The sequence below is a fragment of the Mobula hypostoma genome, chromosome 3 (assembly GCF_963921235.1).
Source record: "Mobula hypostoma chromosome 3, sMobHyp1.1, whole genome shotgun sequence".
In the NCBI taxonomy this organism is placed as follows: Eukaryota; Metazoa; Chordata; class Chondrichthyes; order Myliobatiformes; family Myliobatidae; genus Mobula; species Mobula hypostoma.
In genome coordinates this window covers 162,384,205-162,409,549 of record NC_086099.1, presented here as the reverse complement: position 1 = coordinate 162,409,549, position 25,345 = coordinate 162,384,205, and the positions used below count along the sequence as shown (strand labels likewise).

Genomic DNA, 25,345 nt, shown 5'->3' with positions numbered 1-25,345 from the left:
ATTGTCACATGTGCATCAAAACATTGAAACATACAGTGAAATGTATCATTTGTGTCAAAAAGCAGCACACTCCAAGGATGTGGTGGGTGCAGCCTGAAAATGTCTCCATGTTTCCACCACCAACACAGCGTGCCCGCAACTTACTAACCCGGACTTGTATGTCTTTGGAATGTGGGTGGAAACTGAAGAACATGTAGGAAACTCATGTGGTCACAGGGAAAATGTACAAACTCCTTACAGACAATGGCAGGAATTGAACCCCGATCTTACGCTAACTGCTATACAGTCATGCTGCCCCTACTACCTATTGAAAATTGTTTAGCAGTAGAAGGCAGATGCTATAACCTAGTCGAGGAGGTAGTAATAATGGCATCCAATGCAGTTCTCGTCTGCATCCTTCTGGAAGTGTGTTGTTGACTCAATTGACAATTGTTCAGCTCTAAATCAGTAGTTTTCAGCTTCAATGCAAACTTGAACACATGAACTCAGCTGACATTTTGATAAAGTGCTGACTTCTCATCCTTGGTAGTGGCATAAATCTACTGATTTCAGATCATTCACCTCTTGTGGTCAATGACGTGATTGAAAAAGAACACTGAAAGGGTTTCATGATAGGCACTTATTAAGCTGCTGGCTATTAACAGGTCCTTGCAGGAGTTAACAATTCTGCTGGAGGCTTGTTGGCATATGAATTAAATCAGGATCTTTTCAGGTAGCTGTAAAATCTCATGACACTATAAAGAGAAACAAGTCAGAATATATGGGTGTCATGAGGGAAGAAATATCTTCCTTCCTCCAAAGAATGAATATCCAACCACTTACAGATTTAGTTGCAAACAACAGGAATTCTGCAGATGCTGGAAATTCAAGCAACATACATCAAAGTTGCTGGTGAACGCAGCAGGCCAAGCAGCATCTATAGGAAGAGGTGCAGTCGACGTTTCAGGCCGAGACCCTTCATCTAGTCCTGACGAAGGGTCTCGGCCTGAAACGTCGACTGCGCCTCTTCCTATAGATGCTGCTTGGCCTGCTGCGTTCACCAGCAACTTTGAAGTATGTTGCACAGATTTAGTTTATACATTCTGTAATCATTTTCTGTGCAATCTTCAAAAGACAAGTTGTTTTCCTTTTAATATTGTACAAATTACCAATAAGAACTTACTTAGAATAAGAATAAATTACTTATAAGAAGTCATCAATATTTTAAATTTCTTTTTCCTTTTAGGAAATGTGTTTTGACCTTGCATCTTATATTCTGGTCATTGTTGAGAATACTTTTAAATATGATCATGTTATTCGGTCCAACTTTATTGCACTAGCATCTGACAAGAGAGATATTGACCTAAGATTTGGAAGAAAAGCCATTGCTCTTGGCATTTATCATTGTAACGTATGGAAATCCCTGACTTCTGTTCATTGGTTGCCCACTTTGCTTTGATATTGATGAATAATGGAGTCTGGAATTGAAGTACCAACCTGCAGTTTTCCAAAAGCCAGTTGAAACCTATTGTGGGATTCGTGGCTCCATTATTTCTAATGGAAAGGAATGCCTGCCAGGGAAAGAGGTAACTTTCAGGTAATGCAGTAAAATTCCAAAACTCTGCTATTCAACCATTTGAAAATCACATTGGTTTGGCATCAGGCTCAACAGATAATGTTAGCTTATAGTTTACAAAGATGCTGTTTTCTTTGCTTCCTTTTCACTTATTTCAATCCCAGTTCCCATGCTCCCTTCCACTTATCGGAGTTAATTTCTGTATGTTTGCAATCTTCTGCAGCTGTAGCCATCCGCTTCAAGGGAGATGATTTAGAAATGTTCTTATGTATAGCACTGTTGTAACACATTGAGTTACTCTCACCTTCCTGTCAGCTTGAACCAGTCTGGACATTCTCCTCTGGCTCTCCCATTAACAAGGCATTTTCACCATCAGACTGCTGCTCACTGGATGTTTATTTGTTTTTTGCACCTTTCCTTATAGACTCTAGAGTCTCTTGTGTGTGAAAGTTCCAGAAGATTCTGGATTCGAAGATTTGGCGTGACATCTAATACTTAGGCAAACGTCTATAGATGTGTAGGAAGATTATATTGACTGGTTACATCTGAACCTGAAATGGAAACACCAAACCCCTTAAACAGAAAATCCTGCAAAAAATAGTGGATACAGGCCAGTCCATCACAGGTAAAGCCTTCCCCTCCGTCGAGCACATCTTACATGGAGCACTGTAAGAGGAAAGCAGCATCTATCATCAGGGACCCCCGCCACCCAGGTCATACTCTCTTCTCGCTGCTGCTATCAGGAAAATGTACAGAAGGCACAGGACTCACGCCACTAGACTCAGGAACAATTTGTACCCCTCAACCGTCAGGCTCTTGAACCAATGCAAATAACCTCATTCAACTTCACTTGCCCTTTCACTGAATTGTTCTCACAACCTATGGGTTCACTTTCAAAGACTCTTCATCTCATGTTCTCGATATTTATTGCTTATGTATTTATTATTATTATTTTTCTTTTTTGTATTTACACAGTTTTTTTGCATGTATTAGTTGTGTGTTCCCTCTGTTGGGTATGATCTTTCATTGATTCTTTTATGGTTCTTGGACTTACTGAGTATGCCTGCTGTCTGCAAGAAAACCAATCTGAGCATTGTATATAGTGATATATATGTACTTGGATAATAAATTTGGATAATAAACTTGGATAATAAATTTGTTTTGAACGTTGAGATTAAACCACCCTGTCATGACATTAAACCACCCATTTCACGGTCAAAGTCACTTAGATTACATTTCTTTCTCTTTCTGATGAATGGTCTGAACAACAACTGAACCTCGTGACCATGTTCTTTTATGCATTGAGATGCTGCCACATGATTGGCTGGTTAGATATTTGTATTTATGAACAGGTGTACCTAATAAAGTGGCCACTGAGGGTATTTATTAAATTTATAAATGATTTTAAAAAATAATTGAATGTGATATTTGAGGCAGATTTCAAGTATTTACAAATGTTTATGAAAGTTAGAGACTTTCACAACTTTTTTTTAGAGATATTGCTAGTACAACAGTGCAATTACCAGGCAAGTAATCTGGTGACCTTGACTAGCAATCCAAAAATCTTGTGGCTGTGGAAGATAAATTCACTCAATAATTTGGAACAAAAAAAATCAACTAGTCTAAAAGGGGATGACCATGAAAATTAACAGATGTTATTTAAAAAATATTACATTTACAGTATGTCCTTCTGCCATCTTAGCCAAACGTGATCTATACATGACTTCAGATTCACCCCAAGTGATTGACTCATACATGGTCCCTCAAGTCAATCAATTGTACAGTGCAGTTCCATTACCAAGAAACACACCATTCTGACTTGAAAAAATCTTGCTGATCCCTCATTGCACTGGATATGTATCCTGAAACGCCAGCTTTGATTGAATACCTTAACCAGAAGGACTGCGGGAAGGTAACTCTAATCCCTACCCCCCACCTGCTGAAGGGCAATTAGAGGTAGAAACATGCTGTTGGATTTGACAAGGATGCTCAGATCATGAAAATGATTTTATAAAAATACAACTTTCACTGATAGTTCTGCTTTAGTGTATGATTTCACAAGCTTTTAGGATGGTTACATCAATTGATATATTGACATAACCATCCTATATGATGTTTATACTTTGTGAACAAAATCAACTTTGTCCCAATTGGCAAGGACAATTTTGTGGATAAACTTCCTGATCCAGTTTAAGTAAGAGTGGATTGAGTGGGTAGTCAGATGCTTGGATAAAATTGTTGACAAATATTTTAATTCATCACCAGTCTCATTGAGAATGGAGCAGGTGACAGATACAGCCTGGAAAACAGTAGCATCGTATGACATAATCAGGCGGGAAATTCTGACAATTTGAAAATAAAACCTGCTTCAGCTTGCTCTCAACAATCCACCTGTCATAGTAGTGTTGATAGAAGTTACCATAGCAGAATCATTGCAGAGGTGATATTGTCGACATTCAGGTTAAGTTGTCTCCCATGTTATGTGGGGCTACCGCCATGCTAAAAAGGATAAACTCAGTTTGGACTGAATTAATCAATTTTCAAGATTTGAGATTCACAATTCAAGATTTAAGGTTGTTTCAGAATCTGAATCAGAATCAGGTTTAACATCACCGGCATATGTCGTGAAATTTGTTGTCTTTGTGGCCAGCAGTACACTGTAATGCATAATAAAATGAAAAAAAACTGGGAATTAAAGTAAGTAGAATGTATACATATATCTAAATCTATCTATATATATGTACACACCCACACATATATATAAACAGTTAAATAAGTACTGCAAAGATAGAAATAATAAAAGTGGTGGGGTAGTGTTTATGTGTTCAATGTCCATTCAGAAATCTGACGGCAGAGGGAAAGAAACTGTTCCTGAATCATTCTGGCTTCTGTACCTCCTTCCTGATGGTAGCAATGAGAACAAGATATGACCTAGGTGATAGGGGTCCTTAGTGATGGATGTCATCTTTTTGAGTCATTGCTCCTTGAAGATGTCCTGGATACTACAAAGGGCAAGTACCCATGATGGAGCTGACTAATTTTACAAGTCTCTGCAGCTTATTTTGATCCTGTGCAATAGTCCCACCATACCAGATGATGAGGCAGCCAGTTAGAATGCTCTCCATGATACATCTATAGAAATTTGAGATTGTCTTTGATGACATACCAAATCTCCTCAAACTCGTAATGAAATGTAGCCGCTGTCGTGCCTTCTTTGTAGCTGCATCGATATGTTGCATCCAGGATTTGTATTCAGAGATGTTGGTGTCCAGGAACTTGAAATTGCTCACTCATTGCACTTCTGATCCCTCTATGAGAACTGGTGGGAGTTCCCTCCTCTTACCCTTTATGAAATCCACTATCAGTTCTTTGGTCTTAAATTGTTGAATGTAGGGTTGTTGCTGCAACACCACTCAACCAGCTGATAGATCTCCTTCCTGTACACGCTCTCATCATCATCTGAAATGCTGCCAACAATAGTTGTACCATCAGCAAATTTATAGATTGCATTTGAGATGTGCAGTCAGTAGTGTAGAGAGAGTAGAGCAGTGAGCTAAGCATACATCTCTGCGTCAGTGTTGATTGTCAGCGAGCTGGAGATGTTATTCCAATATGCACAGATTGTGTTCTTCCGGTTAGGAAGTCGAGGATCCAGTTGCAGAGGGAGGTACAGAGGCCCAGGTTCTGCAACTTCTCAATCAGGATTGTGGGAATGGTGGTGTTAAATGCTGAGCTATAGTCGGTGAACAGCATCCTGACATGGATATTTAATGTAATTTCCAGTGAGGTGAGATGAGGGCCTCTGTCGGTTGGAATTGACCATGGATGTTGCATCCTAGCTGTCTAGATACACGAGCCTGGGCAGTACGACATGGAGAGCAAGCTGCTGCCTGTGTTGCAAACACGAGCCTGGGCAGTATCATATGGAGAGCAAGCTGCTGCCCGTGTTGCAAACACGAGCCGGGGCAGCACGACGTGGAGAGCAAGCTGCTGCCCGTGTTGCAAACACGAGCCGGGGCAGCACGACGTGGAGAGCAAGCTGCTGCCCGTGTTGCAAACACGAGCCGGGGCAGCACGACGTGGAGAGCAAGCTGCTGCCCGTGTTGCAAACACGAGCCGGGGCAGTATCATATGGAGAGCAAGCTGCTGCCCGTGTTGCAAACACGAGCCGGGGCAGCACGACGTGGAGAGCAAGCTGCTGCCCGTGTTGCAAACACGAGCCGGGGCAGCACGACGTGGAGAGCAAGCTGCTGCCCGTGTTGCAAACACGAGCCGGGGCAGCACGACGTGGAGAGCAAGCTGCTGCCCGTGTTGCAAACACAAGCCTGGGCAGCACGACGTGGAGAGCAAGCTGCTGCCCGTGTTGCAAACACGAGCCTGGGCAGCACGACATGGAGAGCAAGCTGCTGCCCGTGTTGCAAGCTCCCCCTTTCCATGCGTCTGATAAACCCGAAGGAATGACAGAGACCAATACAGTTTAGTACCAGCAGCTTCACAGGAGTTGCCATTCGGCATTGAACTCAATGTAGGACTGCCTACAAGTGTAAAGGAGAACAGAATAATTGTTACTCTGGAACCAAAACAGCTTATAAAAACACACTAAGAAATACACTAAAAAAACTACAATAAATATAAATGCATAAATAGCTTATGTACATAAATTGATTATATGTACATAAAGTGACGCTGGGTACAGGAGTGTCTGTACATAGGGGACTCTGACAGGAAATGATAAAGTGGTGGTGGTGGGTGGGTGGGATCCTGTATGATATTGCTGGCTTTTATCCGGCACCTTTCTGTACATGTGCCCTTGATGGTGGGTAGGCTGATGCCAGTGGTGCATTGGGCGGTTTTGACTACCCATTGTGATGCCTTTCTCTCTGCCACTGTGCAGTTTCCATACCATGTTAGGATGCTCCGTACTGTGCATCTGTAGAAGATCATGAGTATTGATGTGCATAGTCCAACTCTCTTCAGCCCCCTCAGAAAGTCCAGGCATTAGTAAATGTTCTTGATTGTGTGAGATGTGTTCTGGGACCATGAGAGGTTGTGCGAGGTGTGCACTCCCAGGACACTGAAACTGCGTGCAATATCCATCGCTGTGCCGCCGATATAAAGAAGGGTGTGAGTGGGGCCAGTTCACCTGAAGTTGATAACCAGAGATTATTTGCCAGGCTTTGAATTCTTTCACCTCCTCTCTGTAAGACATCTCATTACTGTTGGTGATGAACCGCATCACTGTTGCGTCATCAGCGAACTTGGCAATGTGATTACTCAGGTGTTTGGCTGTGCAGTCGTGCGTGAGCAGAGCATACAACAGTGGGCTCAGCATACAGTTCCGGGGAGCACCCGTGTTGAGGATGACAGGGAGGGAGGAGCGGTTGTGTATTCTAACTATCTGGGTCTAATTGGTTAGGAAGTTCAACACCCAGTTGCACAGTTATGTATTTAGACCGAGAAGTGTGAGCTTGTTTGCCAAGGTCTGTGGGACAATACTGTTGGATTCTGAACTGAAATCCAGAAACATCATTCTGATATGTATCCTTGTTTCCTGGGTGTGTCAGGGCCAAGTTCATGAGAGATGCTATGGCATCTGCCATAAAGCAGCTCTATCAGTAAGCATATTAGTGACTGTCCAGAGTGGCATGAATGGAGTTTTTGATGCATGCCATTACCAGCTGTTCAAAGCACTTCACGATTATTTGCGTCAGTGTCACTGGGTGGTAGTTGCTCAGTTCTGAATGTGTAGAGTTCTTTAGTGCAGTGATGATGGTTGCTGATTTGAAGGATGGGGGGACAGTATGAGTGGATGAGTGAATTGTAAAATATGTCTCTGAAGATGTCATTGAGTTCAGTGAGACATGGATAAGAAAGCAATGTATCCATGAGGTACTGCAGGCCAATAATAGAATTATGTTCCACTAAAGTTTTAAGTTCCTTGCATGAAAATTTCCTTATTGTCATTGGCAGAAAACCCGGGGGCCAATGTGATTCGGGAGAGGTACTAGGCATATCTGAAAATGTGGTGACAATTAATGCAAGCTAAATAGTTTCAGCGCAAACATCATTGTTCAAGTGAACATAAACCAGGGGAGATGACTGCAAGATCATCCTCATTCTAAAAGAGCACACACTCTAGGACCAAATTGCGCTGAAACTATTCAGCTCTGTGATTTATCTCTGCTTTGTCTTAAGGCAGTACCCATTACAAAAATCAGTCTTCAGTGAGTTTGACTAATAAATGATACTAAGAAATGGCCAAGCATGCTATATATAACAAAAACAATGGGATCATATAGCATCTCAGTTGTACTACTGAGAACATTTTCTGTCTTGATTCTTCAGACGCCTGTGCCCTCAGCATAAGTTCTCCCAGTAAAGCCATATTTGGCACCTACACACTGTAAGTTTCCTAAGGATGCGTGCAATCTAGTTGATTGTTGGCCTATTAGTCCCCTCTCTATCATCGCAAAATAATAGAAACCAGCATCTACAGTACCTTGTCTCAAGAAGTGTTAATTCACTAATAACCTGGTCAGCGATGCTCCGTTTGGGTTCCACCAACTTTTTAAAGTCTTGATCCAAACACAAACAAGATAGTGAAACCTCAGAGGTTAGATATGGATGTTTGTCTTCTCATCAAGGCAGAATTTGTTACATTAAGGAACCTGAGCAAACTGAAGTTCACGGATATTAGGGGGAGGGGAACTGTTCACTTGCTGGAGTCACAATTGCCATCACAAACTTTATGAGCAGAATAACTTATCTTCTGTTCCCCAGCTTTTCTATGTGTTTATTAGAGCACTTTATCATAATACTGATTATTATATATATTTACAATAATGTGCCTGATCTTGATTTAAAATTAATTAAAGACTAATGATGCATGCTGTCATTAAAGCACAGATTGGCTAGCAAAAAGATGCACCGAGATCAGAAGCTCTTACGTTTTCTGGTTGATTTACTCTTTCATTTGCTTAATACAAATCTCAATCTTCCCTTCATCTTTTGATTATTTTTAAGAACTGGTGGATGTCCACATTAGCTTCCTGCTACTTACTAAACTCCTCCATATGAAGATTCTCTGATTAAAATTTACTTCTTGTTTTACATGTACTTGTATAATTGTTAACCCTTATAAGACCCAAAATAGAACTTTTAAAATGTTCTGTTTCATTCTTGCTAGGAATTAATTATAGAATGTTTTTGAATGTCAAATTGACTCTTTATATTTTAATTTTTCATGTATTTTTTCTTCATCCAATCCACCTTTCCAATTTGTTTCTGAATGTACACCATTTTTTTCATTCCTATCTTTCTCAACCTTCAAATCTCAATAGTTAGATAGAAACTCTTTGACTTGCCAGATGATAACCCCTTATATATTGCCATTAGTTTCAGTATCATACGGTTTTTAGTCACTTACTGTGAAAAAGTCAAATGGTCATCTTATAAGATGTTCCAGTCCAGCAACATCTTGCACGTTGTAAGATGAAATGACAATATTTACAAACTCAAAAAATGTGTTAACTTTGGTAATTTTACAAAGAGTTTCATCATGGTTGAGTAGGAAAGTCAATGGTACCACAGTAGCGTAATGGTTAGCGTGACTCCATTATAGCTTGGGCGTCAAAGTTCATGGTTCAATTCTGCTGTCCTCTGCACATCCTCCCTGTGGAATGCATGGGTTTTCCCCAGGTGCTCTGCTTTCTTCCCACAGTCCAAAGATGTACTGGGTAGGTTAATTGGTCTTTGTAAATAGTCCTGTGATTAGTTTAGGGTTAAATTGTGGTTGTCAGGGGTTGCTGCGGTGGCGAGACTCCAAGGGCTGGAGGGGTCTATTCCATGCTGTATCTCTAAATAAAATAAAATAGATGAAACATGCAATGTAATTTGAACAGGCCATTGAACATAACCAGCCATTAAAGATTACTAAGGGAGGAAAAGTTATAGCATGAGACAAAAGTCTGCTGGAAATGTGAAATACAATAGTCGGTGGTTCTAGAAACATCTTAAAATAGTCAAAAAGTAGGCATTAACTCCTTAGAAAGTGAGTCTGAGGGATTACTATTGGAATATAACAAAATGGCAGATTATTTAAACAGGTATTATGCATCAGCGGAAACGAGTAACATCTACAAATAGTTACATTTTGGGAATTGAAAGGAAGGGAGGAAAAGTGTTTCCAAAGACTCCCTAGATTAGAGAACAGATTCAGAAGGTTGGAAAATAAGGTCTTTTCAAAAAAATGAGCTAGTAAGCAGGAAATCAAAGGCCAATTAGCTTAATATCTATATTGGAGAAAATGTTAAAGCCAAGTCTTATATACTTTATAGCTGGACATTGAGATAACTTTAAGGCAAAATCGATGTGCTTTGGTGAAAGAGAAATTATGTGTGACTAACTTATGGGAGTTCTTTGACAAGTCACATGTGTTTTGGATAAAAGGCAACTGGTTTAGTACCATACTTAAAGCTCCCAAAGCATCATTAATTGAGAAGAGTATTGAATACAGTAGTGGGGATGGTAACACTTAAGTTGTATAGTGCATTGTGATACTACATCTGGTCCATAATGTCAGTCTCATTTAAAACGAGATGTTCATTCATCAGAAATTTCAGAAAATGTTTACTTGACTGATGAACAAGCACCATTTCATTGGGGGGGGGGGTGGGATTTGACCAGGATAAGTTAATATCTGCTGGAGTTCAGAGAAGTGAGTGGAGACTCGATTGAAACATAAAATCCTGAGGGATATTGTCAGGATGGTTGTGGAGAGCAGGTTTTTTGCTGTGGGAGAATCTTGGAGGGCAACTTGTTTGAAAGTAAGATGCAAAGCACAAAAAAATCTTGGAGGATATTGAGTCTTGGAAATTAACTTCTTAAAGAGTAATGACAATAGTCTATTGAATATTTTAAAGCAGTGATAGTTTAATGTTTCTCTGGATGCTATTATACCAGCTATTTTGTGGTAGCTTTGGAGTATATCAATTTTGTGCTGTTCATTTCACAAAATAACTTAGTTGTACCTATATCATATTTTAATATTGGTATTTTTTTCTTGTTTATAGGTGCTGGTGGTTGGTCACCTCTAGATACTGATCATTATCAATGGTTGCAGCTGGACTTTGGGAACAGAAAACAAGTCACTGCCATAGCAACCCAAGGCAGGTACAGCAGTTCAGACTGGGTTACACAGTACAGGTTACTTTACAGTGATAAAGGACGGAACTGGAAACCGTACCATCAGGATGGCAACATCTGGGTAGGTATTTACTGCAGCTAATGGTTTAATTTACAAGCAATGTAATAGTAATATGAGATGCCAATTGTTCATAACATAATTTTCCTGGCTACTTTCTCAACTGTGCTATTCTTAACCAAATTTTGCGGGTAATTACAAACATGTCCATTGCATACTAATTCATTAAGTCATAGAATTGTACAACACAAGCCAATTTTTTTTGTCCAGCACACCAATCCCATTTTGCATTAGTGTTCTTCTATACCTTGCTATTTAATTATGTGATTAATGTTACTTCAAAATAATGATCATATCCAACTCTATTCATTTCCTTTGGTGGTGAGTTCCAGATACCAACCACTTCCCATGAATAAAACTTCCCCTCAAATCCAATTTAAAACTTTTTTTCTTTCAGCTTAGAACATAAGAAATAGGAGCAGGAGTCAGCTACCTGCCCTGTCGAGCCTGCTCCATCATTCAATAAGATCACGGCTGAACTGGCCATGGACTCACCTCCACCTATCTGCCTTTTCCCCATAACCATTAATTTCCCTACTATGCAAAAATCTATCCAAGCTTGTCTTAAATATATTTACTGAGGTAACATCCACTGCTTCATTGGGCAGAGAATATCAGAGATTCACTAGTATCTGGGAAAAGCAGCTCCTCCTCAGTTCCATCCTAAATCTACCCCAAATCTTAAGCTATGTCCCCTAGTTCTAGTCTCACCTACCAGTGGAAACAACTTCCCTGCTTCTATTTTATCTATCCCTTCCATAATTTTTAATATTTCTATAAGATCTCCTCTCATTCTTCTGAATTCCAGCGAGTACAGACCCAGGCAACTCAATCTCTCCTCATAGTCCAACGCCCTCATCCCTGGAATCAACCTAGTGAACCTCCTCTGCACTGCCTCCAAAGCCAGTATTTCCTTCCTCAAGTAAGGAGACCAGAACTGCATGCAGTACTCCAGGTGTGACCTCATCAGTACTCTGTACGGTTGCAGAATAACCTCCCTGCTCTTAAATTCAATCCTTCTAGCAATGAAGGTCAATATCCCATTTGCCTTCTTGATAGCCTGCTGCACCTGCAACCAACCTTTTGTGATCTATGCACAAACACTCCCAAGTCCCTCTGCACAGCAGCATGCTGCAATTTTTTACTATTTAAATAATAATCTGCTCTTTTATTTTTCTTTCCAAAGTGGATGACCTCGCATTTACCAGCATTTTACTCCATCTGCCAGACCCTTGCCCACTTACTTAACCTATCTATATCTCTCTGCAGACTCTCCGTACCTTCTGCACAATTTGCTTTTCCACCCAATTTAGTATCATCAGCAAACTTAGATACACTACATTTGGTTTCCTCTTCCAGATCGTTAATGTATATCGTGAACATTTGCAGGCCCAGCACCAACCGGTGCCACACACCGCTCACCACTGATTGCCAAGCAGAGAAACACCTATGTGCCCCAACTCTGCTTTTTATTAGTTAACCAATCCTCTATCCATGCTAATACATCACCCTCAACTACGTGCATCCTTATCTTACGGATAAATCTTTTATGCGGCACCTTATTGAACGCCTTCTGGAAATTCTGGCACCTTAAACTTGTGACTTGTTTTTTTGATATTGGGAAATGAATATTCTGGGAAGTACTATGGTAAATATTAAAATTTGATTTTAATATTGAGTCTTTTTTAAAGCAATCCACTGTAACATTTGTAGAAACATTTTGGAAATGAAAATAAGAAAAACTGCAGTTGTAGGAAATCTGAAATAATAGCAGAAAAAATATGGAAATATTTAACTAGTCAGGCAGCATCTGCGGAAAAAGAAACAGTTAACATTTCCGTCATCTGAACTGAAAGTACAAAAACAGTACAGCCTTAGGTTGCAGAGTTTGTTGGGAGAGGACAAAGGGAATATCTCTGGTAAGGGAAGGAAAGGGTTACCATAGTGATACCATGTTAACCAAGCCTTTTAGTTGATCAATTATTAAGAGTAATTAGAAAATAAAGTTGCAATAGAATTGGGGACTTTGTAAAAGCTGTGAAAAGCAGGGCAGAACTGTTGCAGGAAAATGAAACCAAAAAAAGATTTTTGGAAATGTTCATCTGATCCGTTGGGAGAGGAAAACCAGGTTAACAGTACAGATGACTTACCTTAGAAAAGAGCTTGCCAGTACAAGCTTGAGGAACAGCATATTGTCTTCCATTTGGGCAGAGTGAGCCCTCAGGGCAGTGTTTAATTTATCAATTTCAAGTAACTCAGTTTGTCTGTTTTTATCAGAATTGCCCTTTTCGCTATCTCTTTTCCTTCCTCCCTCCCATCTATGCAACTTAAAACTAACATGTTTTTTTTAACCTTTTTCAAGTGGAAATAAAGGACTTTTGACCTTTGAGTTTTAGGTTTTTACTTTCACAGGTAATACCTGATTGCTGAATGTTTTCAGCATTTTCTGTTTTTATTTTGGATGTTTTGTATGTATTGTCAAGTTCAGTGATGACACAACAGTGGTGGGGCTCATCACCAACAATGATGAGCCAGTCTACAGAGAGGAGATGGAAGAGCTCAAGGCCTAGGGCCGAGCAAATAATCTCTTCCTTAATGTCAACAACATGAAAGAGATGGTTATTGACTTCAGAAGAACTCACATCACTCACACCCATCTTTACATCAGTGGCACAGCAGTGAAAACTGCTTACTTACTGCCCATTATGCCTTGGCATGTAAGGTAGCAATGAAGGTCCTCCAACTCTGCCAGTATCCAGGACTATATTCACTGTGCCAGTAGCTTCCTTTCACGACTGTGGGTAATGCAAGTCTTTGTTGGAAACTCAGGAATGCCATAACATTCAGATGTAGAAGAATTATTCACTGCTGTTTTACCATTCAGTTTTTTTTAGCCCTGAGCTGAAACCCTGTACCTGGAGGACTGTTGGACCACTCTTAGTCTGGCCTCTACTCCTTGACCTGTCTGGCATGCAGGACCCTACCGAAAGGCAAAAGCATAAAGCCTTAACACCAGCCATCATAACTCTCTGGATCATTGAGGTATGCAAGCCTCCAAACCACAACAAGATTGTGATCCTCTTGAAGCAAGCAGTTTCAAACTCCTGGGAGTGCACATCACACACAAACTCTCTTGGTCCTAAAACTCTTCCCACTTAGTCAGGAAAACTCACCAACACCTCTGCTTTCTGAGGACGCTGAAAAGAGCTGGACTTTGCACATCCACACTAATGTCATTCTACAACTGCGCAGCAGAGAGCATCCTAACAGGGAAACAGCACTACGGTAGTTGAGAAGGCTCTACAATAAGTAGTCAAAACTGCGCAACACATCACCAGCACCAGCCTATCTGCCATCAATGACATTGATACAGAAAGGGGCTGGAAAAGGGCCAGTAATATCATAGAGGATCTCACACACCCTGCTCATGGATTATTTGTCCCATTCCCATCAGGGAGGAAGCTATGTTATATCCATACCAGGAACACCAGACTCAAAAAACATCTACTTACAAGCAGCAGGCCTGATCAACACCTCAACCCACTAACCTACCCCCTCCACACCAAACAACGCCACTACTTTATCATCTCCTGTCTGTCAGAGTCACCTTATGTACGGACACTCCTGTGACTAGCATCACTTTATGGACATAAAATCAATCTATGTATATAAGTTATCATATGTATTTATATTTATTGTGTTTTATTTATTATTGCATTCTTTACCTTGTTGTGTGTCTTTTTGTGCTTGCTACAATGGATCCAGAGTAACAATTTTGTTGTCTTTTACATTTACGTCCCGGAAGTGACATTAAACAATCTTGAATCCTGAATTACATTATACAGTAAAGTTGTATTTAAAATCATACTGTGAAATGTGTGATTTAAAAAAAAATAAAACCGATATTTATTTTTTATGTTTTGATTAAAAATGACCTGATTTTGGTAACACCTCAATTTCTAGATTTTCTTATCAAGTCCTAAAGTTTCCATTGTGCAGGGAAAATCTGAATGATATCCCTGAAACATGTTAAACCAGTCTGATGAACTGCAGATTTTTTTAATGCAAATTAGGTCAGGCATGTCAGTTTTTTGCAATTTACAATACTTGTTTAATATTCTGGTAAATGATGGCCCTGCTCAGAAAACTGGTCACACCTCCACATTAAAATCTTGAAAATGGTGATGATTTGATTAGGCTCTTTAAAATTAAGATTAGTTTTTTTTAGTTGCAATGGCACTAATAGGCAGATTTTGAATATTCAGTAAAGTTTAACATCTTAAAAGCTAACAAGTGTACAGCAATTAAATAGTAAATTGCTCTTTTTCCAATAATTTTCAGCAATTTGAAACCAGGTTGCCCATGGATAGGAGTTGATGTACTGAAGTGCTTATCTTGTATGCTCAGTCTACTCTTAATAATCATTACTCTTAAGTTCATCAATGTCTAATTTTAATGAAAGGATGAAATATTCTCTTTGCTTTTTTACCCATTATTGCTGCTACATGGACAATTTTACATTTGTGATTATACAGATAAATTTGGATGAAAGCTTAAATAATTAAACTTGATCCTCCACTATCACTAAAGGGGTTATCAGCTCCCTTGAATAAAATTGCTGTGTGGTTTCTACAAGTTGACATTAAGATTCTACAAATGTTTTGCAGTTTTTAGAGTTCTTTATAATAAAATCTGTGGGGACTGGTGTGACAGGTGATGAAAGACTTTGTCCTCACATGAAGGCTTCTCTGTAAGCTGCTTGTTCTCTGAGATCCTTGCAATATCATATGAGTCGGAAAATGAGTAGGTGACACTCAGTATCAAGCAAACTGTTGGAAGAGGGTAAGGGATGTGTACGGAGATAAATATCTACCCACTGTTTTCAGGAAGCTTTCTTAGATCTGAATAGATCTCAGGGAGGAGCAGTGTGTAAAGATGTCTGTGTTGCATTGGCTGTTATCTTTGCTGAAGTTTGCTACCTGCTGCAGGATTGCCGGCGGGCATGATGCCAAGTGACTTCCATGAACTGTTAAGCGTAATGCTCCTTCTAAACTAGAGCTGGAGTTATTCGCCACAGCTCATAGTTTTATGTCTATGTCCTTCTAAGAGGAAGGCCACTTGCATGTTCTATTAAAAGTGGGCTGCCTACTCTTAGCGGCAGCTTTGTAAACATTGCAGGAGCCAGTGTCTACACTCTCACTTCTCTGTTTGTATTCCAGTCAATCTGAAGATAAAGTACATCCAGAATGCATCTCCATAATGTTGAACTGCTGAGGGTCCTTGTTAGACCAGGTACCTTGTTGACAAGGACATAGGTGCTGGTTGGAGGATGAACTCTGCAATTCAATGGTGTGATCAAGATTGTGCTGAAGATGTTGACAATCACTTTATGCTAGAGAGTATCCTAATATCCAAAGCTTCTTGCAGAGATGGCTTTCAACTACCTAATGATCACTTTCCCAAGCCTGTTAGTTCATCAAGCTTATTGTTGAGCATATTTATCAGTTACTCTCTGTGTTCATTTTAGTCATCTGCAGGGATAAACCTGGTAACTACAGGCCAATGAGCCTTAAGTCACTGGTAGGGAAATCAGTGGAGAAAGGCAAGCGCTGACTCAGGTTAGTCAGCATGGCTGTGTGTGGGAGAAATCTTGCCTCACAAATTTGATTGAGTTTTTCAGGAGGCAACAGGGAAAGCTGATGAAGGCAGGGTGGTAGATGCTAGCTACATGAATTTTAGTAAGGTGTTTGACAAGGTCCAGTATGGTAGGCTGGTCCAGCTGGATGTCCATAAGACACATATGATCCAAGGTGAGGTGACAGATTGGATCCAAAATTGGCTTAGAGATAGGAAGCAGAAGTGGAAGGATATTTTACTGATTGAAGTTTGTGGCTATTGGTACATTACAAGGATCACTGCTGAGATCTTTCCAGAATGAAGTATATTATGTAAGTATATAATGAGGTATGTTTGGCATATTTTTGGTGCAAAAATTAGTGGTCTTAATTCGGAGGGAAATTAGTCTAAGGGTATAGCAGGATACAAGTCAAATGGTACCTTGGAGAGAGCAATGGCAAATTTATTCCTGACAAATGTCAGGTCAAATGGGGGAGGATGTAGACAGCAAATGGTTGGGCACTAATAAATTTCAATGGACAGTGGGACCTTGGTGTTTAAATCTATAGTTCTATGAAAATGAAGGCATAGGTAGATAATGAAGTAATGAAAGCATATGACATGCTTGACTTCACAGGTCTGAACATAGAGTAGAAAAGTTGGGATGTTTTACAACTCTGAAACATTGCTTAGGCAATACACAGAGCATTGTGTGCAGTTCAGGTCACCACAATAAAGGAAGAATGTGATTGCACTGGAAAGAGTGCAGAGGAGATTCAACAGAACGTTGCTTGGATTGGAGGACTTCAGTTATGATGAAGGATCGAGATAGCTGGCCTTGTTCTCCCTGGAGCAAATGAGGCTTAGGGGTGAACTAATAGCAGTGTATAAGATTATGAGAAACATATTCAAAATAGTTTGGGGGATAAAGAAAACAATAAAACATAGTGAGAGGTAGGAGATTTAAAGGGCATCTGAGGGGACAATTATTTTCTTTACACAGAACATGGCTGATATCTCAAACACAGTGCAAAAGAAGGTGATAGAATCAAATACTATTACTACACTTAAGAGACAATTAGACAGCTGCTTAAAAAGTCAAGGCATAGACGGATATTGTCCCAATGCAGGAAAACGAGGTGAGTGTAGATGGGCAGAAAGGGCAGCATGCTGTGCTGAGGAGCGTGGTTCTGTGCTGTACAAATCTATGACTTTATGATCTCAACCACCAGCGATGTGACACCTAAACAAAATATTTGTCTGCATCTTTGTTGACGTCCACTTTTGCCTCACCACGTGCTGCTACTTATCATTAGTGAAAGTTATTCTGTTGCTCTTCTGAAACCACTTCTATTTAAGTTGTTGAATGATTAGCAATAGCTTATCTCAGAATGTATTGAAAACTCCTTTGCCAGACATTTGTCATCTCAAAATCTAGTTTAAAAATGACAACAGTTATCTGTGTGCTTAGAAGGTGCTCCAGTTAAGATCTGTAGAGAAAGAATCAGACACCATGGGAAAGAGGCTGCCAATCTTTTTGAGAGAGTGTGCCCAAATTGGTGATAATTTTCTATAAAGTTCTCTCACATGCCATGGTAATTTTGATTAATGAATTAGTAGCAATAATTATGGACTTTAAGGGAAAAGGCTGATTCCTGTTGGATATACAGTATTCACATTCATTGTTTTACTATTATTAAAATTGTAACACTGATATTATTGAAGCATTTTAGAAAATCTGTTCAAAATTATTAATACTAATCTTTTCAAAAGACAATTGAAAAATAATATAATTTGTAAATAGTGTTATTGTAACCACCTGCTGTCCAAATACTGATGTGTACATTAAATCTGTGAAGGTTTCAGAAAGTATCAGTCAACATTACATGAGCTTGCAACTGTCTGGCTGGCATCAAATCAACATGTCAAAACATCTTGGTACTCTCCAGTTGTGAAAAACCATTCATTGCTTCATGTAGATGATTACTTTGAAAAACTGGAAAAAAAATGTGAAGGCTCCATGTTTGATTCTGGTGCTTGGTTCCTTTCTTTCAGTTGTTCTGCCCCCCATCCCAGCAACCACATACACAGAGTGTGCTGAGCATCAGGGAATGCCTCTCCTGCTGGCTGTTCAGTGAGCTCTGTTTCTATGGGTAAAATCAGATTTAACTGGAATGATTTTTTTTTCAGTGAAACGTTGTTATCAGCATTAAAATGTTTTATTCAAATAGTCACCAAATGGTTAAGTGGTGAGTTACTGTCATCCTTGGAACCATGCCCCGAGAAGTAATGACTGTCCCCAAGAGTGGAGGGTAGAAAATTGACAAGAAAATTTAAATTAAAGATAGAGATGAGCCAATGTACTAATTGGGTTAAAAGTATTTGTTTGCTAGAAGCTAAACAATTCAGTTAGAATGATGGATGAGTCAAGAAGAAAGCAGGTTTGGAATTTCAGTATCAGTTCACACAGCAGAAGCATTCACTTGACAGTTGTTTGAGTAGAGCTAGCTATTTCTAGAGTGAGAGATGAGGAACTGAATTTTATTGCACGTGATGTTGACTCATTGCCTCTAGGTCTCATTTACTCATCGGGTTTTGATTTTAAAGAAAGGAACAAAAGAATAAAGCAAAATACACAAAATGCTGGAGGAACTCAGCAAGTCAAGCAGCATCCATAGAAAAGAACAAACAGTCAATGTTTAAGGCAGAGATCTTTCTTCAGGACTGGAAAGGAATGGGGAAGATGCCAGAATGAAAAGATGGAGAGAGGGGAAAGAGGATAGCTAGAAGGTGATTGGTGAATCCAGGTGGGTAGGAAAGGAAAAGGGCCGGAGAAGAGGGACTCTGATTGGAGAGCAGAGTGGATTGTAGGAGAAAGGGAAGGGGGGCAACCAGGTGGAGGTGATAGGCAGGTGAGAAGAGGTAGAAGGCCAGAGAGGAGACTAGAGGAAGAGGGGAGGGGAAGGGATTTTTTTTTAACAGGAAGGAGAAATTGATATTCATGCCATCATGTTGGAGGCACCCAGATGGAATATAAGGTGTTGCTCCTCCACCCTGAGGGTGGCCTTATCATGCCACAAGTGGAGGCCATGGACTGACATGTCAGAAGGGGATGGGAATTGGAATTAAAATGTTTGGCTACCAAGAAGTTTGACTTTGGTGTAAGGAGCGGAGGTGCTCAATGAAGTGGTTCCCCAATTTACAACTGGTCTTACCAGTGTAGGGGAGGCTGCATAGGGAACACTGAAGAAAGATAATGACCCCACAAGATGAAGTGTTGCCTCGCTTCCAAGGATTGTTTGGGACCCTGAAGGGAGGTGAATGGGCAGGTGCAGCACTTTGTCTGCTTGTAGGAGGGAGACTAGCGGGAGGGACAAATGGACAAAGAAATCACAGAGGAAGTGATCCCTGTGGAAAGTAGGTTGCGGGGGGAGGTAAAGATGTGTGTGTAGCAGGATCCCTTTGGTGATGTTGAGCGCTTTGGAGAACGCTGTGTTGGATCTGAACCTCATAGGGTGGTAGCTAAGGACAAAAGGAACTCTATCACTGTTATGGTGGTGGGAAGGTGGGGTGAGTGCAGATGTCCAGGAAACAGAGGAGATGCGGGTGGAAAGGAACAGAGGAATAGTGTGAAAGGATAAAATGAAAGCTCAATTTGAGTATGAACTTGCTGCATCAAGAAGCATTCCAAAATAGTATAAATGTGGATTGTGAGCCGACTGCTTTTAAAGATGGAACTAGTGCCTTTGAGGTAGGATTCAGAACAACATTAGATTGTTTTTTTCACATATGGTGATATTCGCAGTCATGAAAATGCCTAGGCATGCTACTAGAATACTGTAACTTTTGGGATGGTTGCTTGTCTAGAGTAGCCCACTCCGAAGCTGAGCTTGTGATCAGGGTGGAGCTGACAACACTATTCTAACACTATTATTTTGTGATAGAACTGAAATGGGGTAATTGCATAAAGACTCATTTAAGTCAAATCTAGATTTATTCTCACTGAAATAAATTCGTAAAAAAGGTTGGAATACTTGGCTACTTTAGGTGAAGCTGTTATCACCTCAGTGTTCAGTTGTGTGTACAGGCTATTAGAAACTCTCTGCAGTCTCTCAGCTTGCAAACCCATTCCTTCAGTAAGTGAGCTTCATGGTCTTAAAACTGGTCTGTTTACTCATCCAGTATCCTTACTTTAGCTGTGCATAGCAACAAATCATGCTTCAACCCAATGCATTCATTAGATGTTCAATGTCACAGTAGGATTTTGATCTTTTAAGTGATGGAGTTCACACTGTTGACTTGTCCTTTGATTTGCTTCTATCAATGGTTTGTGCATCCTTTTGGAGCCTGAGGTACCAGGTTTCATGTCCTCGCTCTGTAGGTGGATGTGTGAAGTTGGCCTGTCCTTCATTTGTCATGGTCAACTGTGTTTCATTTCTTATCTCTAAGGACAAAACAGTAGCTGCCTTCAGGAATCCTTAAGAGCTGCTATAAATCTTATTGGATTCGCAAATAACCTACAGAAAGCTGATTATCTTTTAGGCTCTGGAGCCTTATGTTTCAACAGTTTCAAAGTTTCAGGGTTTTGGCTCATTGCATACTTAGTTGTATCACAGCTGACTTCACATAGAATTTTACAGCTCTAACAGTTTTCCATCAGTGTGTGATATGCTTAATGCTGGAGGTTTAGCTTAAGGGGACGACGAATTGACAAACCAGCAGTTCCTGCTTGAGATTCTGAATTAGATTAATTGCTCCAGATGGATAGAGGTTGACTCCACTGGGAAAATTGTATATTTAATACAGGCCACAAAAAGCACAAGTTTGGGGAAAAGAATTGTGTGAATGTTTCTTTTTCACTATGAAGTGGAGGGATGCAGCCTGACTTTGTGAAGGGCTCTTAGAGTCGGTACTTGAACCAGGTCCCATGTCCAGCATTTTATGTGATATGTTGGAAAGGAAATACTTATTTAGGATTTAGAAGAACTAAATTAGCAGAACAATGACAGATGGAATTTAATCCTGATGTGATTATTGCCCTCTTTATGAGGGCATAAATAATAAATGATCAGGTGCTAGAGAATATTAAGCATGTGAGGCACCTTTGTACTCTGTTCAATGAATCCTCAAGGTGCCAGCTCAGCAAGATAAGGTGGTGAAGAAGGAACAAAGGATATAAAAGCAGTGAGGTATAGTACACTTGCAGGTTTGCTAGTGTTGTTTGGGAGGATTTGAACTAATTTGGCAGGGGGAAGGGAACCAGAGTGGTGGGGCTGAGGATGGAGCAGTTGGTATACAAATAGATGCAGTGTGCAGTGAGACTGTGAGGAGGGACAGGCAGATGGTAGGGCAAAATTGGGATAAGTTAAAGAGTAACAGGGGGCCAAAATCCTTAAGGATGATGGATATAGGACTGGAGGAGTTATATTTGAATGTACGCAGTATACTGAATAAGATAGATGAGCTTGTAGCGCAGTTGGAGATTGGCAGTTATGTTGTGGGCATCACTGAATTGTGGCTAAAATAATATCATAGTTGGGAGCTTAACATCCAAAGATACAAATTGTATTAAAAGGGCAGGCAGGTAGACGGAGGGGGAGGTGTGACCCTGTTGGTTAAAAATCAAATCAGATCCTTAGAAAGAAATGACATAAGATCTAAAAGATGTAGAATCCTTTTGGGTAGAGTTAAGAAAAGACACTGATGGGAATTATATACCAGTCTCCAAAAAGTAGCCAGGAAGTGGGCTACAAATTACAATGGGACATAGAAAAGGCATGTAAAAAGGGCAAAGTTGTGATGGTTATAAAGGATTTCAATATGCAGGCTGATTGGGAAAATCAGGTTAGTGCTGGATCCCTAAAGGGGTAGTTTGTAGAAAGTCAACAAGTTGTCTTTTTAGAGCAACTTATGATTGAGTTCACTTGGCAAAAGGCAATTCTGGGTTGGGTATTGTGTAATGAACCAGGTTTGAAAGGAACCCTTGGGAAGCAGTGATCATAATGTGATAGAATTCACCTTGCAGTTTGAGAGAAAGAAGATGAAATCAGATGTATCAGTATTTTAGTGAAGTTTAGCTGATTGGCAAACTTCGCCAGTTTGGTATCAGCTCATCCCTCTGCAATTGGACCTTGGACTTTCTGACTAACAGACCTCAAACAACATCACCTCCTCCATTCTCACCCTGAATACCAACGTGCCTCAAGGCTGTGTGCTGAGCTCTCTTCTGTACTCCCTTTTCATCTATGACTGTGTTCCTGTACACGGTTCTAATTCCATAATTAAGTTCGCAGACAACACCACGGTGGTTGGTCTGATCAGAGGGGATGGCCTACAGGGATGAGGTCCAGCACCTGGCCGTGTGGAGTGCTGATAACAACCTGGCCCTTAACACCCAGAAGACCAAGGAGATCATTGTGGACTTCAGGCATGCTAGGAGCCACACTCACATTCCCATCTACATTAGGGAACTGTAGTGGAGCATGTATCAAGCTTCAGGTTCCTTGGTGTCCACATTTCCGAGGATTTCACCTGGTCCCTGAACTCCTCCATCCTGATCAAAAAGGCGCAACAGCACCTTTATTTCCTGTGGAGCATCAAGAAAGCTCACCTGTGTCCCAGGCTACTGACGGATTTTTACCGCTGTACCATTGAGAGCATACTCACCAACTGCATCTCAGTGTGGTATGGCAATTGTCCCATATCGGACCGCAAAGCACTCCAGCGAGTGGTGAAAACTGCCCAGTGGATTATCGGCACCCAATTGCCCACCATTGAGAACACTTATCATAAATGCTGCCTGGGCAGGGCGATCAACGATGCATTTCACCCTAACTATGGACTTTTTACTCTCCTCCCATCCGGTAGGCACTTCAGGAGCCTCCACTCCCGCACCAGCAGGCACAGGAAGAGCTTCTTCGCTGAGGCTGTGACCCTGCTGAACCTCACATCACAGCACTAAGCAGTATTGCACCCATATTGTACTGTCTCCGTATTTTTATATTTGTATGCTGTAGCACTTTTTATTCGCAGTTATTTTGTAAATAACAATATTCTTTTGCACTTCTGGTTAGAGGCCAATTGCATTTCATTGGCTTTGTATCTGTACTCGGCACAATGACAATAAAGTTTAGTCTAATCTAAAGGGAATTACAGAGGCATGAGAGAGGAGCTGGCCAAAGCTGATTGTAAGGGGCCACTAGTAGGGTTGATGGCATAACAACAATGACTGGAGTTTCTGGGAGCAATTCAGAATATGCAGGAAAGATGTATATCAAAGATGAAGCCTTTGATATATATTTTAAAGGGAAGACAAATTAAGCATAAAAGGAAAAGAGAGGGCATGTAATACAACAAAAATTAGTGGGAAGGCAGAGGATTGGGAGACTTTTAAAAACCAATAGAGTGCAAATAAAAAAGCCCTAAAGAGAGAAAAGATGAAATACAATGGTAAGTTAGCCAGTAATAACCGATAAAAAGAGGACACAAATGGTTTATCAGATATGTAAAGAGTAAAAGAGAGACAAGAGTGGATATCGGATGGCTGGAAAATGACACTGGAGAGGGAGTAGTGTGGGACAAAGAAATGGTTGAGGAATATCATTAGTATTTTCTTTTATCAGTCCTCACTGTGGGTGACATTAGCAGAATGAAAGAAATATGAGAGTCTCAGGGGACAGAAGTGAGTTTTGTTGCTATTACCAATGACGAGGTTCTTGGGAAGCTAAAAAGTCTGAGGGTAGATAAATCACCTGGCTCAGATCGACTGCACCTCAGGGTTCTGAAAGAAGTAGCTGAAGAGATCGTGGAGGCATTAGTAATGATCTTTCAAGAATCACTAGATTCTGGAATGGTTCCGAACAACTGGAAAATTGTAAATGTCACTCCACTCTTTAAGAAGGGAGGAAGGCAGAAAAAAGGAAAGAAAGTATAGGCTGGTTAGACTGACCTCAGTGATTGGGAAGATCTTGGAATCCATTATTAAGGATGAAATTTCAGGGTACTGGGAAGCACATGACAAAATAGGCCAAAGTCAGCATGGTTCCATTAAGGGGAAATTTTGCCTGACAAATCTGTTCGAATTCTTTGACACGCAAACACAAGGAAATAAAGACGCTGGAAATTCAAGCAACACACATAAAAAATTCTGAATGCAGCAGGCCAGGCAGCATCTATAGGAAGAGGTACAGTCGACATTTCGGCCCGTCTTCCTATAGATGCTGCGTGGCCTGCTGCGTTCACCGGAATTCTTTGACAGACAAGTTTGAACTGTATTTAGGTCCTTATTTCAAAAATCATCCAAACACCAAATATATCAATATCCTTATTATCTAAACAAGATCACCACCTCTTTATAAACTGTGAAGGGAATGACCTTTTCCCAATTTGCAAATGGATTCTTAATGAATTAAACAGAACAGAATTGATGGCAAAAAACATCTTCCACAATCATATCTCAAACCTTCAATACTTCATGCATATTTGCATCATGGGTCTATTTTTGTTGTATATTAGAAACACATTTCAACTAATTCCAGAATAAAGCTAGTTATTCTAAATCAATAAAGTTTAATGACTTTACTTAATTTTTGTGCTGTCATTGGATCTGGCCTGTGCTGGCAGCAAAGGAGACCCCAACATGCCGGAAGTGCTCATGTTTAATCCCTTATTAAATAATTTCTGAAAGGATCACAGAGGAAGCACGAATTAGATTATCTTGCTGGAACTTTGGTAAACTGGCAAAAATAATATGAACAATACCTTTGGATTCTCTTCAAGTAATGTCAATCTTTATGATGACCCACAGCTTTGCAATTCTGCCGTAAACTGCCATATCCATATGCCATATCTATATGATATGGATATTGTTAAAAATAGCCTTTTCAGTGACAGACACACACAAAAGTAGTCAT

The 25,345-nt window shown here is 40.2% G+C and overlaps 1 protein-coding gene across 2 annotated transcripts in view; it reads left to right on the top strand.

Moving 5' to 3' along the window:
• Positions 1 to 25,345, top strand: part of cntnap2a (contactin associated protein 2a) — a 1,898,214-nt gene that overhangs the window by 648,288 nt on the left and 1,224,581 nt on the right. For both annotated transcript variants that reach the window (XM_063044005.1, XM_063044006.1), the window contains exon 3: positions 10,627 to 10,820. In XM_063044005.1, coding sequence (XP_062900075.1) covers positions 10,627 to 10,820 — 194 coding nt within the window. The remainder of the gene's footprint in view (positions 1 to 10,626; positions 10,821 to 25,345) is intronic.